Source organism: Paracoccidioides brasiliensis (genome assembly GCF_000150735.1).
Source record: "Paracoccidioides brasiliensis Pb18 unplaced genomic scaffold supercont2.7, whole genome shotgun sequence".
NCBI lineage: Eukaryota > Fungi > Ascomycota > Eurotiomycetes > Onygenales > Ajellomycetaceae > Paracoccidioides > Paracoccidioides brasiliensis.
This window is the reverse complement of record NW_011371364.1, coordinates 1,033,838-1,050,241: the sequence shown is the minus strand read 5'-3', so window position 1 is coordinate 1,050,241 and position 16,404 is coordinate 1,033,838. Positions and strand designations below refer to the sequence as shown.

The window sequence follows — 16,404 nt, the reverse complement described above, 5'->3', positions numbered from 1 at the left end:
GGTGGTGTACAACATACGTTCGGGCACCGGCTAATGCTTTATCGCAATTCTGTCTTTTAATCATAGAAATCATCTCTGGGGCAGCCTTGCCCTCATCCTTCAGTCTAGAGACCTGGATCGCAGCCAAGGTGCCATACGCCGCATCAGTCGTGGCATCGGCAAGCTTCTTCTGCACAAGCTGGTACTTGGCAAGCGGGTTGCCTTTAAACTGCTTTCGCTCCAGAGCATAGGAGCGCGCTCGGTCAATGCAGTCCTCCAGCGCACCCATAGTACCAAACGCAATGCCCAATCTTGCGCTGTTCAGACACGTAAATGGGCCCCTCAGGCCTTCGACGTCCGGGAACATGTTCGCTTCCGGGACGGGACAGGAGTCCATCTGAATCATGCCAGTGATGGAAGCGCGGAGAGCGGTCTTGTTTTTGATCGCGGGGGTCTCGAACGTGCCTGGCGGGCATTGGTCGCGCTCAATGATGAATCCCTTGATCTTGCCAGTTGTTTCGAGTTTAGCCCACACGAGAAAGTAGTCGGAGATGGGGGAATTCGTGATCCATGTTTTCGATCCGGAAATGGAGTAGTATCCTTTTTTGGTCGGGTGGGGTTTGGCGACCGTCTCCATGGAGCCTGGGTCGGATCCGTGGTTTGGCTCGGTCAATCCGAAGCAGCCAAGTTTCTTTCCCTTGGCAAGCTCGGGGAGGTATTTGTCTTTCTGCTCTGGGGTGCCAAATTCGTAGATACCCGTCATGATCAGAGAGCTTTGCACGGACATGCCGGATCGATACCCCGAGTCAATTCTCTCGACTTCCTTGGTGATGAGGCCGGAGGCGACAGTACTGACACCCGCACATCCGTATCCCTCAATTGTAGCACCTAGAAGTCCTAGCTCACCCATCTCCCGGATTATCTTCTTGTCGTAGTTCTCATTCCGGTATGCCTCTGTTCATGTGTATTTATTAATGTTAGGTGGTCAAATCCATTCCTACCCGTCGTGTACGTTGTACAGGAGAGACAGCAAATCACAAACCGAGAATTCTGGGTGCCAGCTGCTCCTGGCAGTATTGCCTTGCGGTGTCTTGAATAGCCAATTCGTCCTCCGTAAATAAATTTGACGCAGCCAAAGGGTCTTCCCAGTTAAATCCAGCAGTGGCGTGTGCGTATCGTCGGCCGAGATTGCCGGAAATCGGGCGCTTTACAGCACGGAGGCTGCAGAAGGCTCGTCGAATGGCTAATGGATGCATCTTCTGTTGTGTACGAACAGCTGAATCGAGGAGATCGAAGGATTGTCAGGGGTTCTGGAGAGTAACCCTGTCAGTCGCAAATCATCGGCCGACAGGGAGCAGCTAATGGCTGCATGGGTAAAGTTACATACCGCAAAAGACTGGGGATTTTGCTGCACAGCGTAGTCACGCACTTTAAATGCCAGCAAGGGGCAATATGGGTCAGCCAAATCCACTGATACGCAGGATATAAAAGTGAAGGGAAACTATCACGGTGCCTGTGTGGTAGCCGTATGCCGTGGAGTGCGACAAGGGGAAATGGACTTCAAAAATCCAATCAAATACTCACAGCCAAAGAATCAACAAGTTGATGTACATATGAGTGTTGGTTACTAGATACAAGCCCAATTTATTTAACTTGCAAATGGGGTTGCGAGGAAGATGGATCCCATTCAAAGTATAAAGTTGCAGTTGGGGATCATTTTTTGGGGCGGAGGAAGAACGCGCCGAGGCTACAGTTTCGGGTATTTGTAATACACCGTCCTGGTGGCATTTCGCATACAAGATGACAATACGGCTGCCCCTGCGGCGTATGAAAATGTATTGCCTCTCGATGCGGGACCAAAGAAATCGCCGACCACCAAGACTTTGCCCGTCCGAGTCTCGTGACTTCGGGCCGAGAGCCGGGCCGAGAGCAGTGCCGAGTTCCAACTTTCAAGGGGTTTTTATCAGCAATTAATGATCGAAGCGCATTAACTAACAACGCAGTCTAGCGACGCTTGCATAACATGCATGGGCAGGGTGTGGTCTTGATGGATAGGAAGGCCTTGCATAAGCCTTGCAAGGCAAGGTGCTTGCTGTTATGGACTATATTCTGCCATATTTACTATAGTTTACCATGATTGGCGGGTGTGCGCAATCTCAGTAGTGCCGAGCGTCCAGGATGAAAATGCTCCTCTGCGGAGATCCAAATGCCACGGATTTTATCGGCAACATCCCGCTCTGGATGGAAGCAAAATCCGGCTATATGGACGCAATCAGGATCCTGCTGGATGACCAGCGTATATCTCCCAACATTGAATCATCCTATGGATAACAGCGCTCGGGGCAGCCGCACTCAGAGGTCGTAAGGATGCAGATAATCTTCTTTTGGACTAAAACTGTGTCAGTGCGGATATCAGAAGCTCTCATGGTTGCACGGCACTCTCGTTTGCCGCTGAGAGAGGAGACGAAGACGCCATAAGATGGCTTCTTGCCGGGGGCGATGTGGATCCGTTGTCAAAAATAACGAGGGCAGGACGCCCCTCGAATAATGCGTCAATCGACTTCAGCCCTAAACGGCTGCGCCGGTATGAACTGTCTGAGGAGAGAAAAGCTGTGATAGAAATGTCACAAGCTATAACAACGCAAGTCAGTAATATCTTTATGAAACACTGATTTTCAGGTGCATTAAGGATGCAACACGAAACTTTCTTTTCCCAGGGTCAATCAATGCGCTGGCGGAACAGAATTGTGGGACAAGCTCGGGTAACTAGTCTGACAAATCCCTCAGAAGTGGCATTTGATGAGGTCCAATCACCGCGTTTTAAGCCACTAACAACCCAGTTTCATAACTCCTGTCCAAAAATTGATCTTGTTTGGGGTCTTCAAAATCCCAAAATCTTTGCATATATAGACAATTTAACCCGAGAGGAGATCCCGTTCCCAGAATTGCACAATTACAGAAACGGATAATTTCGCTCTTTAGCCGTGGACTTTGTCGGCAGCCCTAAGTCGGCAGCCCTAACTAGTTACAGTTTGCTCCCATCCTCTTCTTGACAAACCGCCACCTAACTCCAAGCATGTCAACCCATCCGTCTCCCGACAGGACGTTGAGCTCTCTAGCTCTATCGAATGTTTCTTTTAGCCTTTCCTCCCCCTGCACAGCTATGGTAATATCCATGAGTCCCGCGCTTTGTCCTTCCATGCCAGGTAAGAAGCGCATACTCACATTCGTGAATTGCACGTAATCACGACTTCCTGCGATTCCAAATGTTGCCTTCCATTGATCCAACGTGGAGTCTATATCCTCATCCCCAGGTGCCAGACGACAGGTCACCCCAGCAAGATAGAGATCGGCCATATTATTCATCCCCTTTGAGTATGAGCTGTAGTCCTTGCCACAGGCATGCCAGGGTGAGAACCGAGATGTAACCGGCGTCGGGTTTGCTGGTGTGGCTTCGTGCGAGTCAAGCTCCGGTATCACGCCACCTTTCTGTATCAAAAGCATATGAGTAGAGTATTCAACAGGAGCATTTTTATCCAGTGGACACAAGGCTCGATGTCAAATCGCACCTCTGATTCCCTTGGGATGATAATGGATGCATACACTATCCTCGTGTTCATGCATATATATGACTTTACCCAGATCCCCTGACTCGACATGAGCACGCTGCTGTCTGGCGTCCTCTGTCTGCATTATGATCATGTAGCCACCATTGCTCCTCTTTGAAAGAAGTCTGCCTGCTGTTGTGTTGGGCTTCGTGGGTGAAATTATTTGCGAGCATCGAGGAGAGAACTTCATCCAAGTATTTTGGTCACAGAATGGCGTTCATACACTGTTAAAGAACTAAAAGGTAAAAATAACATTAAATCTCGTATTCATCAACCACCCAATGTCTCAAGAATTCGGGTGGTTCACTTGGTATAACTTTTAGCTTCTATTCTGGGCCCCCACCAATTACAAGCAAAGGCTGGCCAATCGCTCATTTTAATTGGTGAGATAAATTAACCTTAATTAAAATAAGGTTACTCCCGCCTTCCCCGTGAGCTTATTTCCTTCACAAAACAAATCTTAGCTGACACAAACCCCGTTCGCAAACAGACAATCCTCTTCCAAAACCCTAACATTGTTGTTGAATCGATGGAGTAGTCTCAACATATGGATTATCTGGCTCCATCAAAACCAGCAAAACTAGTTCCTAAATTTGGTGTCCTGAGGGCGAATGACGGCATCGGACACAACTTCCTTCGATCGATCCCGGCATAACTACCGCTGAGCGAGTCATTGAGGAAACTATGTAGAAAGCGCGGCATCCACTGATTGCATTGCAGGTTCCACACAACTTCTTGCAAACATTGTCGATTTCTACGGTGCTAGAAGGTCGTTAGTATCCATATTCCGTGATCTCTGGGAAATTGGGGGACGGTTGCCTCTGTGAATAAAGGCTATCTCTACTTCAGATGCATTAAACTAGACAAATGTATGATATCCAAGAGCCAACCCGAAATGTCTTTGATTGGATCTGGGCATACAGCGATACTTCAATATTGACTAACGGAAATATTTAACTGTCGTCAAAGATCCAAATACAAATACAACACCATTGGAAAATTCGGAATGAATGAGTAACCCATTGATAGACTTGATATGGGATGGATAAATGACAACCTGACCCTAGGCGGGCAAATTTTCCGAAAACATCAGAGAGGATTGTGGGCGTCAACGACGAATTCACAGCATCTCATCACCCTTCACTGAACATCTCTCGACCTTTACACTATCTAACATTCTTTTACGGTTCCCGCTCTTTCTCAAGGTCACACATAACCAAGCCACCACCGACAGTCAACCTCACACTTCCTCAGGCGTACAGACGGGACAAAACTACCCCTTTCCCTGTAAGAAAATAAAGAAGAAAAAGATATTCCCATATCAAGCCCAGACTCCGAGTTTCGTTCCTCGCAGTCTACCAGCGAAGCCGAAGGAGATTGGCATGAAGCGGCCGCGTATTAGATGGCAATCGTCCTTTGAAGGCTACCACGAGTGTTTGTTGCTCTCTGAAACTACTCTATGAAGTTTCAAAATACAGAACAAACGGCGAAGGTAAGAAAAGAATGCAGGCAGTCTTACGGAAAAAGGCAGACGGGGTCAAGGACAACTGAGAGTCTTGCGAAAATCCCCCCTTGGTTGTATCTGGCTGCGTAATTCTGGAGGCACCTCAGCATGTCGCAAGAGGCCTTATTTCTAGTCGTGCCACGGTCAAATCCGTTAAGAAGGCCGACGCTGCACTGAAACATATCAGTGGCCTCTTGGTTATTTGCGTGGGCGGAGATATCGGCACAGATTCCCTTAGTTTGCTGGGCAAAGTCAACTGCGGCAGGGAGGCAATGAGGGCAGTGGAAAGCTTCATGTTGGCTTTTCTTGGTTGATGAAAATTGGATTCAAGAAAGAGTTCTGGGAATTCAGAATAGATATAATGGCTTGAACGTGATCTTCGGATGGTTCTTATGGGGAAATAGGGCTACTTATATTTGTGCTGGCGCAGGTCTTTGTCTTCTTTCTTCTCCATCTCTGTAGAGCCATCCACTTCTACCCAATATTTTCATGAAGGTGGTCCTTCCTCTTCAATCAAGGTTCTCATTTAGTGATGTTGATTCTTTTTCTTCAACTCCAGTTTTGGTATATTCCCACCTATCAGCCCCTCGTCCGCCCTTCCAACGGCTTCTAAATCTTTGGGATATCTATTCGACATACATGTCTATCATGCCACCTCCAATGCGAAGTGGAGGCTACTTTTTGAATCTCCGCTCAATTTTGGAAACAATTCCTTTCTGCAGTCGGGTTTGGTCGCCCCATATTTCCATTAGTGTGGATTGCTGCAGATCAGACTTGCCAGCTACTACATGCCTGTGTATATCGAGAGGGACACTGTCATGGGACGAGATAGGCCATAGATGGCAATATTTTGATGCCAAAGTCGAGGCGTTCCCCAAAAGGAGCCTGCTGAGCTGGCTGATCGTTTTAGCATGTGTCACAGAACAGCACACATGCAGGAAAGTGAGGCCGGAATTTGGCCCAGATTGAAGACAACAAGTCATCTCCCCAACGGAGTTCTGACTTTGAGCCTCTTGGTAAGTTACCAAAGCTTACCTTGATGGAGATAGTTCCTGCTATACATGTGCGCAGATGGAAGCGGGTAGGTTTTATTTTTGGCATCTATGAAGTCCTTATGCGCACCTTGTAGGTACAAAAAGGATTCTAGACCCATTCCACTATCACCTCTCAGTTAGATATTACAAGGCAATGGCAAAAGGCAAAAAGCCAGTACTCCACCAAGCTCTGCTCCAAAATCGCCACACTAGACTTGTTCGTCTTTTGCGGGTATCTAAATGTAGATCCTTAATGGTCTCTTTTGAATTGGGCCATGAACAACCAGTTTTGATCTTTTAATGAGATTTTGGTTTTAATGATGATTCCTGCAAGGTTAACTGCGAGATGTCTTCTCCTCACAAATAACATCAGAAGAATGGGTGATTTTCACCTCCCGTCAAACCAAGGTATGTGGATAAATGGAGTAGCGTTTAAAGTAACTTCCAAACCATGCATTGCGTCCTTCAGCCCGCCGCAACTGAGAATCCAGAAAAGTGATTTTTCATATTGTTTTGCAGCTGAGTTTCCCATCATCATTTTTGTCGTCATATAATTGATGAGCGATTCTCTGCCCTTTGCGATGTTAATTAATTTCCGATTCCGTGCAACAATCTCGCGCAGGATCTTAACACTCAGCAGAATCTCTTATCAATAATTTGCGGTTCCAAATGAAAGAATGAACATGCACAGCGAAGGTTGACACATCTCATAGAACGCAACTTCCACATTTCCAAAACTCTCAGCAACGACAGCACAAGTTTCTGATGTATGAGAATTAGGACTTCTTAGTCTCTTGTTGAATCGGAACATTGAAAAAGCTCAGCTAGCCCAAAGGCTGTGCAATCCGCATGATGTTTGGGGAGAATCTGCAGTATCTAAACAATCGATGCCTGGCTCGGCCCATTTTGCAATTTCGTCGCCTGCACGCAACGCATTTTTTGCGGGACCCGTTTTTCGGCAAGCATGCTGCTGCGAGACAAACAAAGCCAGAGGAAATCTCCACGATATACTGCACATCAGTACCACAAATGCTCCAGCCGCAGTTTGATCTTATCGCTGATGACATGGGAAAAGGACGACCTATACTGTCAATCATGGATCTTAAGGATGGCGAACGCATGGTGCAGAGACTATCCCCTCACATGTGAGTTTGGATAACCGTTTCACACACTAGAGCAATCGTGCAAATTCGTCTGGGCAGAAGAACCATTTGCGTTTAAACTTTAACCCAAAGCCAATTGACTTCAAGTCAGAGGGATGATCTCCGTCTGCATGGATGGAATATTTCAGTTGCATCCCATTGGCATGGTTTGACCTCATCCTCTGCAATCTTCTGCCAAAGAGAACTTGGACAAGATTTCAAGCAATTCTTCGCTATAACTATAGAAGTCACGTGGCTGATTAGGGCTCAAGGCTAAGCTGGAAACGGCATAGCACTTAAAGTTGGTTCCAAACACCGCGTCAGAAATGCGCTAAACCTAATTAGGCAATATGAGATCACGCAGTCACGTGATTTAAACGCGGTTGTTGGCTCCGACTTCGTCCAATGTCATCATCAGGCAAGGGTATTCATATATCAGTTTCTATTCCACAACGTCTCGAAATTCACTATCCTCCTCTGTGCGCAGTGTACATGCCTTAATTGTTTTGGTTCTGCACATGAAACTGCTTTAGTGTGCTTAAATCCCAACCTGTTCACCCACAGTCGCAGAAGGGAGGAAGGGCTCCGTTCTTAAAGGAAAACGGATACACGGACCACACACGAGTGCGCTGCTGAAGATGGGAATTAAACGCAAGTTCACTCTCAATGCTTTCCCAATTGTCTTACAAATGCCAATGGAACTGCTTATCATGACGTGGCGCACGAAAACTTTCTGACCTTCGCCTGCATCCTTGATAGATCTATTCCAAATCATTCAGGAAAATGCCCCTGATGCAGTCAAAGCTGGTGAAATCAAAAATCATTTTGGCCGGAAGGTGGCGATTGTATGTGGATTCTATTCTATGTCTTGGAGGGGAAATTACTGGTTACTTCCACATCTGCTGGCTTTTGAACAAAGCTGACAATTGACGTTTATTCCTTTGCTAGGATGCGTATGTAATAACTATATTATTTTTTTACTTCAAGACCAAGATAACTCCTTGTCCCAGGTGTGTTACGGTTTACGGATAACCAGCTAAGGGTTTTCAAACAGCTCCATGAGTATTTACAGCTTCCTCGTCGCCGTCCGCTCAGATGGCCAACAGCTCATGAGTGAGACGGGTGAGACAACCTCACATCTAATGGGCATGTTCTACCGCACACTTCGCATCGTTGACAATGGAATCAAACCCGTTTACGTATTCGACGGTGCGCCTCCAAAGCTCAAATCCGGAGAGCTAGCGAAACGATTTATGCGCAAGTCTGAAGCAGCAGAAGCCCATGAGGAGGCGAAGGAAATCGGCACTGCAGAAGATGTGGAAAAGTTCTCAAGGCGTACGGTCAGGGTGACGCGCGAACATAATGAGGAGTGTAAAAAGTTGCTCAAACTTATGGGTATACCGTACATCGACGCCCCCACCGAGGCAGAGGCGCAATGTGCGGTTCTCGCAAGGGCGGGAAAGGTTTACGCGGCTGCGTCAGAGGATATGGATACGTTATGCTTTGATTCGCCAATCTTGCTGCGACATCTTACATTCAGTGAACAACGGAAAGAACCAATCTTGGAAATACATCTGGATCGTGTGCTGGAGGGTCTAGATATGGATAGGAAGCAAGTAAGTTGGTACCGGCAAAACCTAATCATTGCACTCTCCTTTCTTTCTTCCTTTCTTCCTTTCTTTCTTTTTCTCTCTCGGCTAATAGCCCACCCATTCAGTTCGTCGACCTCTGCATACTTCTTGGCTGTGACTACCTCGATCCCATCCCCAAAATCGGCCCTAACACCGCGCTAAAATTGATCCGCGATCACGGCTCCTTAGAAAAAGTCGTGGAGGCCATCGAATCCGACCCGAAGAAGAAATACGTCATCCCCGAAGACTGGCCATATAAGGATGCTCGGGAACTCTTCTTCGACCCTGATGTTCGCAAAGCAGACCACCCGGACTGCGACTTCAAATGGGAGGCACCCGATGTCGAAGGTCTGGTAAAATTTCTGGTTGAAGAGAAGGCATTCAGCGAAGATCGAGTACGGAACGCTGCGGCACGGTTACAGAAAAATCTGAAAACAGCACAGCAATCTCGACTCGAAGGGTTTTTCAAACCGATTGCCAAGACCCAGGAAGAAAAAGCGACTTTGAAGCGCAAGCATGAGGAAAAAATAGAATTGCAGAAGAAAAGAAAGAAAGAGGAGGCCAAGGCGAAAAAGGAATCGAAATCTAAACCTAGAGGGACTGCGTGATCAACTTTGCAGGGTTAATTCTATTTTCTCTTCAGCGTGTTTGTTTCGAGGTTGTAATCTAGCGGAGTAATCCTTTTTGTGGCGTTAGGAGGCACCAAATACCAATTGTTTGGATATAAGATTATCATTCATTCTTGGGCGAAACACTGTCGTTTCCTAGACAATATATTAATCAGTCGTCGTCGAAGCCGGATATTTGGGGGTGTGTTTTTTCAAAAACTGCTGCTAAGTCTTTCAGAAAGATCCTAACCGATGTGACTGGCTTGGCATTTCCCCGCAAAACGATCCCGAACATCCAAAGGAGGACCACGATAAAGATTCAACTCGAATAGAGAGCCCTGCCAGTTGCTGCTCTTTTCCAACAAACACATATTCAAAAGCTAGCACCTAATAAGCGATTTGGCTCCGTAAGGGTGATCTATGTGCGCCTGTCTATTTCCCTGATGAACCGCCAAACCAGAAAGAATGCTGGAAGTCAAACGCGTCGGTTATGCATAACCGACAATTTTCACGTATGGATCGGCCGGCTATTATTAAGTGCTCGTCCTGCGAGCTGTCTGAGGGGCTGTGGCGGCTAAACATTGGAGTGGCTTTCTTTCTCCGCGTTTTGTTAGACAACCTCGGTCCTGGCTAATTCTCATTGATTAGTTAGGCATTGGTTGTCTCCTGCAGATCACCAGCTGCCTCAAATATGGTGTTACGAAACTATATATTCCAGAGTGCATAGCTCGGGAAAACAAGGGGCTCTTGGTGATTTTGATAATATCTGGAGATTGCGACTGCGTTGTCTTTTCTCGAGTTTAAGAGAGATCTGTGTGTTCGCTTGTTCGCATATTGAGGTCTTATCTCTACCGTCCTTGTCTACCGAAGCTGTCAGTTTTCAACCGTTCTCAACATGCCGCAGAAGATCTACTATCACGACGGGCCGGACAAGTTTGTCGACGTGCCCAAATACGACCTTCTCACCTTTCTATTTGGTAATCTCCCATTCCCAAAGCCTCCCCTCCCAGGGTTATTTGTGTTGATATATCTCCTGCTTCTTATACCCTGACCACCGCAAAAGAATCCGAACATGGCCTAGCAGTAGACGAGACCGCCCTTCATTTGGCCGCAGACAATCCCTCCCAGGTACTCACCAAGAAAGATCTCCGCGATCTCACGGAGCGCGTTGCCTATGGCCTACGCACCAACTATGGCATCGGTGCAAACGGACCCAACACGGATGTAGTAACCGTCGTTAGCTATGGACATCCTTTTGTACCCGCTGCCTTCTACGGTACCATTGCTGCTGGTGGAGTATACTCTGCAGCCAGCCCGTCCTCGACAGTTGCAGACCTAGCTCGACAGGTTACTGTTGGCAATAGCCGTTTGATAATCTGCGGGAAAGAGATGAAGGAGGTCGCCTCTCAGGCAGCCAAACAGTGCAACCTACCACTCGACCGAGTTCTGGTGTTGGAATCGGATCCTGCTTTTAAGTTCTGCTCTCTTGAGGGCAATGTTAATGTGATTTCCGAAGGGAAATTGACATGGCAGCGAATCACAGATCCGGCGGCGTTGACAAAGAGTCTCATCGTGATTCTGTGGTCGTCTGGGACAACTGGGCTTCCCAAAGGTACGAATTTCAGCATACCTGAAAACGCAGTCAAATGGTGCATGGGTATTAGAATTTGCTGACGTTATGAAACATCAGGCGTCATGATTTCTCACGAGAACTTGGTTGCCGAGGCCTACATACCGAGCCTCTCAGGGCGTAAATGGGCAGCGAAAGAGATTGAAGCGGGCAGAGAACTTCCTGGTATCCGCACATTAGCTCACTTGCCCATCAGTCACATCGCAGGTTTGTTCGGCTATCTAGTCGGTCCTCTTTACGCCGGCGGTCTCGTGATTTGGATGGGTAAATACGAGTGGAAGAAGTTGCTGGCTCTCGCCAAACTATATGAAATCACAACCTTTTACACCGTCCCTTCTATTTTCCTACGCATCTCGAAATCTCCTGATGTCACGGACCAATTTAAGCACATCACCAACGCTGTAACTGGAGCGGCGCCCATGGATGCAGAGCTGCAGGTTGCTGCAAGTAAAAAGGTGGGAGATGGCAGCAAGACCTTAATTGGCCAGACGTGGGGGTTGAGTGAAACGACCGGTTCAATTACAATGATGCCGAAAGGGGTGTATGACGACACTGGCTGTGTTGGATATATTCTACCAAATGTTGAGCTGCGGTAAGAGTTTGTGATGATTGCCCCCATCTGATAAATTTGTCATTCCATTTCCGAGATCTAAAAATTCTGTCTGTGCTTCCAGGATGGTCGATGATGACTTCAACGACGTCGAGACGGGACAACCAGGCGAGCTCTTGGTTCGCGCCCCGATGGTGACACAGGGTTATTACAACAACCCTCAAGCAACGAAAGACGCTTTCCATGACGGCTGGTTTTGCACTGGTGACATTGGCGTCGTAAGAAATGGGAAATTCTACGTCGTGGACAGGAAGAAGGTAGTTCTGTTTAACTTTTTTCCCTTTCTCTCCGCCCCCACCTTCTCCAATACGATTGCGGTCTTCTAAATAAACCTAGAGTCTAATATTTCCCCTCCAGGAACTCCTAAAATACAAAGGCCTGCAGGTCGCTCCGGCCGAAATCGAGGGCCTCCTGGATACCCACCCGGAGATCAAGGAGGCCGCCGTCTGCGGCATCCCCAGTCCGGACGACCCGGGTTCGGACATTCCGCGTGCATACATCGTCGCTGACCCGACCCGAATCAGTGAGCAGGAGGTTAAGCAGTTCGTCAAGGATCGACTGGCGCCGTACAAGCAGTTGCGCGGGGGTGTGGTGTTTGTGGATGAGCTACCCAAAAATGCCGTTGGTAAGCTGTTGCGAAGGGAGTTGAAAGAGCGGGCGAAGCAGGAATTGGGATTGAATACAAATGGGGGTGCGAAGCTGTGATTGGACTGTCTACCTCGGAATTTTTGCTTCTTGGGGCCTTTTATCTCATTTTTTGACTTTAATTTGACCATCCGTGGTTTCAGGAATTTTGCCGGGGATGAGAATGATTTTTCTAGAGATATACTAAAACATATAGCTAAAATAGACCGATAAATCTATGTCAGCGTTTTGCATCAAACTGGCGACTTTTGCAATAGATAGATAATATTTCCAGGGAACTTTGTTGTGAACTTCCGAATTGTTACATCCATCCCGTTTTTCTCCAGGGCATTTTTAATATCGAACTCTTTCCCATCAGAAAAGCCACCAGCGACTTTCTTCATGTGGGATAGTTATTTACTGGATCCATACTCGCAAGTGAGATGAACCAGTTTGGTTTTCTGGATATATTGGGTAACTCTCCTTTACGATCCGGGTTTGACGTAACTACGGAAAAGAGGGCTTCGGCGTGGGATACCCGGTAAGAAATAGTTATCGGACCGACCTCTGGATTAAATAGAGAACTCTCCGGTCGGTCACTGTTTTCTTCGTCTTTCTTCTTCAGTTGATAACCTCGAAAGAGCTGCCGAGGCACGTCGCCAGCATATTGAGCACGGAATGCCCGGATAATTAACACCAAAGCCACTGAGTGGTAGTAGGTATGGAATGCCGCCATGGCTCAGCCCGCGTATATACACGGTAAAACTAACTCCAAGACCAACCAACTCGAGCAACAAGCGCTTCTCGTGAATACTTGGAAGTAGTTCCATCCACGCCCTGACAGGTCATGGCTGACAGCGGAGCCAGTTCACTTCTCCCCACATTCCCCAAGGTTCCAGTTAAGCAGTTCAATCTGCCGCTTAACGCTTGAGAATACCGAGGTTAAAGCCGTCAATTGTCTGTACGAGACATAGCCACCAAGCACAAGCCCGAGGGGCAAACATGTCTATCCTTAGCAGGCAGAGGATAACTACTAATACAACATGCTCGATCTCAAGGAAGCTCAGAATTCTACAAACTCGTTTTCACTTCCTGGTTCTTATGCCCTTCAAACCAAGAGCTCAACGACCAAGGTAGAAACTCTCCAAGATGTCCTCCCAAGCCGACCTAAGCGTCTCCAACCTCTTCTCCTTCAATAAACATGTAGCCCTGGTCACCGGGGGCGCCTCCGGGCTTGGAGAGATGGCCGCGCAAGCGTTGGTGCAAAACGGCGCCAGAGTCATTATCGCCAGTCGTAAGGAAGCCGAATTGAAGAAATGCACAGATCGGTTGAACAAACTCGGCCCGGGAACATGCGAGTACATCGTTGCTGATTTGAAGGATAAGGCCGGCTGCGATTACCTGGCTGCAGAGGTCCAGAAGAGGACAGACAAGCTAACAGTTTTATTAAACAATACCGGCGTTACATGGTGAGTGCACTCGGAGCGGAGGGGGGAGGAGGGAAGAGGGAAGAGGGAAGAGGGAAGAGGGAAGAGGGAAGATCTTCCATGTTGCCCAAACTGGCCATGTTCTAATCGGGGCATGAGGATATAACCAAATAGGGGTGCATCATATGAGGATTTCCCCGAAACTGCATGGGATAAAGTCATGGCATTGAATGTCAAATCCGTATTTTACTGTGAGTTTAACCCAAGAGTCGCATGAACCAACTAGTTATATTTGCCAGATCACTGACTCACAACAATAGTGACTGTCGGGTAAGCAGAGGTCCGCTGCAAGAAGTCCCCCCCCCCCCCCCCCTTCCGGCGTGTGGGATGTGAGACGACATGAACCTGACATTTACCAAAACACAGCGTCCTGCCTCTTCTCAAAAAGGCCGCCTCTCCCCACATGCCAAGCCGTGTGATTAATATCGCCTCAATGGCAGGAATCTCAACGCTTGACCCCACAGCCACAGGTAACGGAGGACTCTCCGCCCCGGGAACGGGTCCCTTCAGCTGTATGTGATGGTCCTCCTCATCCCTCTTTCTTGGACCCTCTCCGGTCTCGATAAGACCTCGTTCCTAACCATATCCCCTTTTTCTTCTCACAGACGGTCCATCAAAGGCAGCTTGTATCCACCTTTCCCGACAGCAGTCGTCAAAGTTCGCTCCGATGAACATCATGGTAAACTGCGTGTGCCCGTAAGCCAATCACCCATCTCCAACCAACCTTGCATGCATGCAACAAAGTATTTTTCAACACGAAAAATAATAATGATAATAATAATTCAGAATGCTTATTGACAATTTTGATGTGTAGTGGTGTCTTTCCCTCCCGCATGTCGAACTTTGGCATCGAGAAATACCTTGGTACGCTTTTACAGGCACAACCCACCGGCCGCGTCGGAAAGCCAGAGGACTTTGCTGGTCTGGTTCTGTTCCTTTGCAGCTATGGCGCCTCCCATTTGACCGGTAACGTTATTGAGCTGGATGGTGGAAGTAGCCGGAGTGGATGGAAAGGTGGTTCGAGAGAGAAGCTGTAAGGTTGAAGTTGTCTAGGGAGGCGGAGTGTAGATATGTGATCTGTGTTTGCGCTGCAAGTATTAGAAGGGCATTTCTCTATACCAGGTTTCTTTTATTACCTTTAGGTTCATTGACCATTGTGCACGAGTGTGTGCGTGTGTGCCAGTGTGTACATCGAAAAATATACAAGAATCACAGTGCAATATTACATGAAGGTTGCAATAGATCATCTAAGCTGTCAGTGAGGTCATCTCAAATACTTGCCTTGCCTGTTTCAGACCATCGCAGAATGAATAGTATACAAACTAAGTGCATCTCTCTAAATCCGTGCTGCTCACGTTCCTTTGGCCAGACCATAAAGACTCGTTCGCATGTTGGCTCAGTAGTTGATGAACTTCTGCCCGTCTCTGCTTCGATAATTGGCAAAGTCAACTCCCAACTTTTCTCGTGGAACTCCCGTGAGATGGCCCCTAGCCGTCCCCTGTTCCCACAACGTCCTGTTTAATTAGAACAGCAACAGTGGTGCATCGATCACAGCCACCAAAGACGGCGGGCAATGTAACTCCCACCTCTGATAACCCTAGTGACACCCATATCCCATAGTCAGCGGCAACGAAAATCCCCACGGGAGGAAAACCCCCAGAGTTGATCCAAACGTGGTCAGGAAAATGCACATGGCGACGTCGCACCCGTTGAAGACAGCGTCCATCGCGCCACCCATCCAGCCACAGATGCCTCGTTGAAGAGGACAGCCGTCAGCACATCCATGCTACCTCATGGACCGACGGTGCGAGCGTAACTAGGAAGATAAGAGGACGGTTAAGAAGACGCCCAGTGCCTCGATGACATTGCAAATCTCAAACAGGGCGAAAGTCGAAGTCAAGAGGAAATAAAAGTTCATGGGTGATTGTCCGGGACGTTCTAGGTATCGTAGCTAACAAGGATGTACAGAGTATTTATGTCCTCGCAGAGCAGATATAAAAAAGGGCGTATGACATAACTAGCAACGTTAACTTAACTAGCTGCCATTATTTTATTCTTTTAAGAGAACACAAGTTTTGGTTGAGTTTTGTGGCAAGGATAGCTAGTTATTGGACGGACGGAAATGTGTCGACGACGGGCGTGTCAGGTTTATTTACACTTCATTTCGTTTCGACAGTACGATCGCAGATTAGAGCTCGTTCGAGAGCCCGTCTGTTCTTGTTTAAAGACGCTTGATATTTAATTCCCGCACTTGTGAAAAGCGCCAGCTCTTTTGACTATTATTTCCGACGGAACTGATCCTCTCCAGGTATCAATATTTGCGGCCGAGGGACGGGGTGACCGAGCAGTGACCAAGCGGTTCCTACAAAACGTCTATCTCTTATGTGCTCGTCTCCCCTGTTCAGGCCTTATACCTGCCAGTATTCCGCCAAATAAAAAAAGTCGCGAAGCATGCAAAGTTGACAGTGCTTATGGCGACAGTTTACCGCGGTTCCGTGGAGGTAGTTATCCAGGCATACTGTCGAACACCTTGATATATTATTACAT

The 16,404-nt window shown here is 47.6% G+C and overlaps 7 protein-coding genes across 7 annotated transcripts in view; 4 read left to right on the top strand and 3 right to left on the bottom strand.

Annotated features, from left to right (window-relative positions):
* PADG_12025 (uncharacterized protein) overlaps window positions 1–1,235 on the bottom strand; it is a gene marked incomplete at both ends in the record, with an annotated part of 2,456 nt that extends 1,221 nt beyond the window's left edge. Inside the window, 2 exons of the mRNA XM_010763312.1 lie at window positions 18–933; window positions 1,022–1,235. Coding sequence (XP_010761614.1) covers window positions 18–933; window positions 1,022–1,235 — 1,130 coding nt within the window. The remainder of the gene's footprint in view (window positions 1–17; window positions 934–1,021) is intronic.
* Window positions 1,236–2,185: 950 nt separating this feature from the next.
* Window positions 2,186–2,651, top strand: PADG_12024 (uncharacterized protein; the record flags this gene model as incomplete). Its single annotated transcript, XM_010763311.1, has 2 exons — window positions 2,186–2,340; window positions 2,384–2,651. 2 exons carry the CDS (start codon window positions 2,186–2,188, stop codon window positions 2,649–2,651), a joined length of 423 nt encoding a protein of 140 aa, XP_010761613.1.
* Window positions 2,652–3,000: 349 nt separating this feature from the next.
* Window positions 3,001–3,672, bottom strand: PADG_12023 (uncharacterized protein; the record flags this gene model as incomplete). Its single annotated transcript, XM_010763310.1, has 2 exons — window positions 3,001–3,468; window positions 3,583–3,672. The coding sequence occupies 2 exons, from the start codon at window positions 3,670–3,672 to the stop codon at window positions 3,001–3,003; spliced, it is 558 nt and encodes a 185-aa protein (XP_010761612.1).
* A 3,305-nt stretch (window positions 3,673–6,977) lies between these two features.
* PADG_06009 (flap endonuclease 1) lies at window positions 6,978–9,506 on the top strand (the record flags this gene model as incomplete). Its single annotated transcript, XM_010762997.1, has 3 exons — window positions 6,978–7,270; window positions 8,322–8,883; window positions 8,985–9,506. 3 exons carry the CDS (start codon window positions 6,978–6,980, stop codon window positions 9,504–9,506), a joined length of 1,377 nt encoding a protein of 458 aa, XP_010761299.1.
* An 895-nt stretch (window positions 9,507–10,401) lies between these two features.
* On the top strand, window positions 10,402–12,451 carry PADG_06008 (uncharacterized protein; the record flags this gene model as incomplete). Its single annotated transcript, XM_010763202.1, has 5 exons — window positions 10,402–10,483; window positions 10,570–11,118; window positions 11,197–11,728; window positions 11,811–12,003; window positions 12,104–12,451. The coding sequence occupies 5 exons, from the start codon at window positions 10,402–10,404 to the stop codon at window positions 12,449–12,451; spliced, it is 1,704 nt and encodes a 567-aa protein (XP_010761504.1).
* A 173-nt stretch (window positions 12,452–12,624) lies between these two features.
* PADG_06007 (uncharacterized protein) lies at window positions 12,625–13,106 on the bottom strand (the record flags this gene model as incomplete). Its single annotated transcript, XM_010762996.1, has 2 exons — window positions 12,625–12,768; window positions 12,792–13,106. The coding sequence occupies 2 exons, from the start codon at window positions 13,104–13,106 to the stop codon at window positions 12,625–12,627; spliced, it is 459 nt and encodes a 152-aa protein (XP_010761298.1).
* Window positions 13,107–13,519: 413 nt separating this feature from the next.
* Window positions 13,520–14,894, top strand: PADG_06006 (uncharacterized protein; the record flags this gene model as incomplete). The annotated part of the gene is made up of 5 exons (XM_010762995.1): window positions 13,520–13,839; window positions 13,972–14,052; window positions 14,224–14,369; window positions 14,463–14,553; window positions 14,672–14,894. 5 exons carry the CDS (start codon window positions 13,520–13,522, stop codon window positions 14,892–14,894), a joined length of 861 nt encoding a protein of 286 aa, XP_010761297.1.
* Between the last annotated feature and the right edge of the window lie 1,510 nt (window positions 14,895–16,404).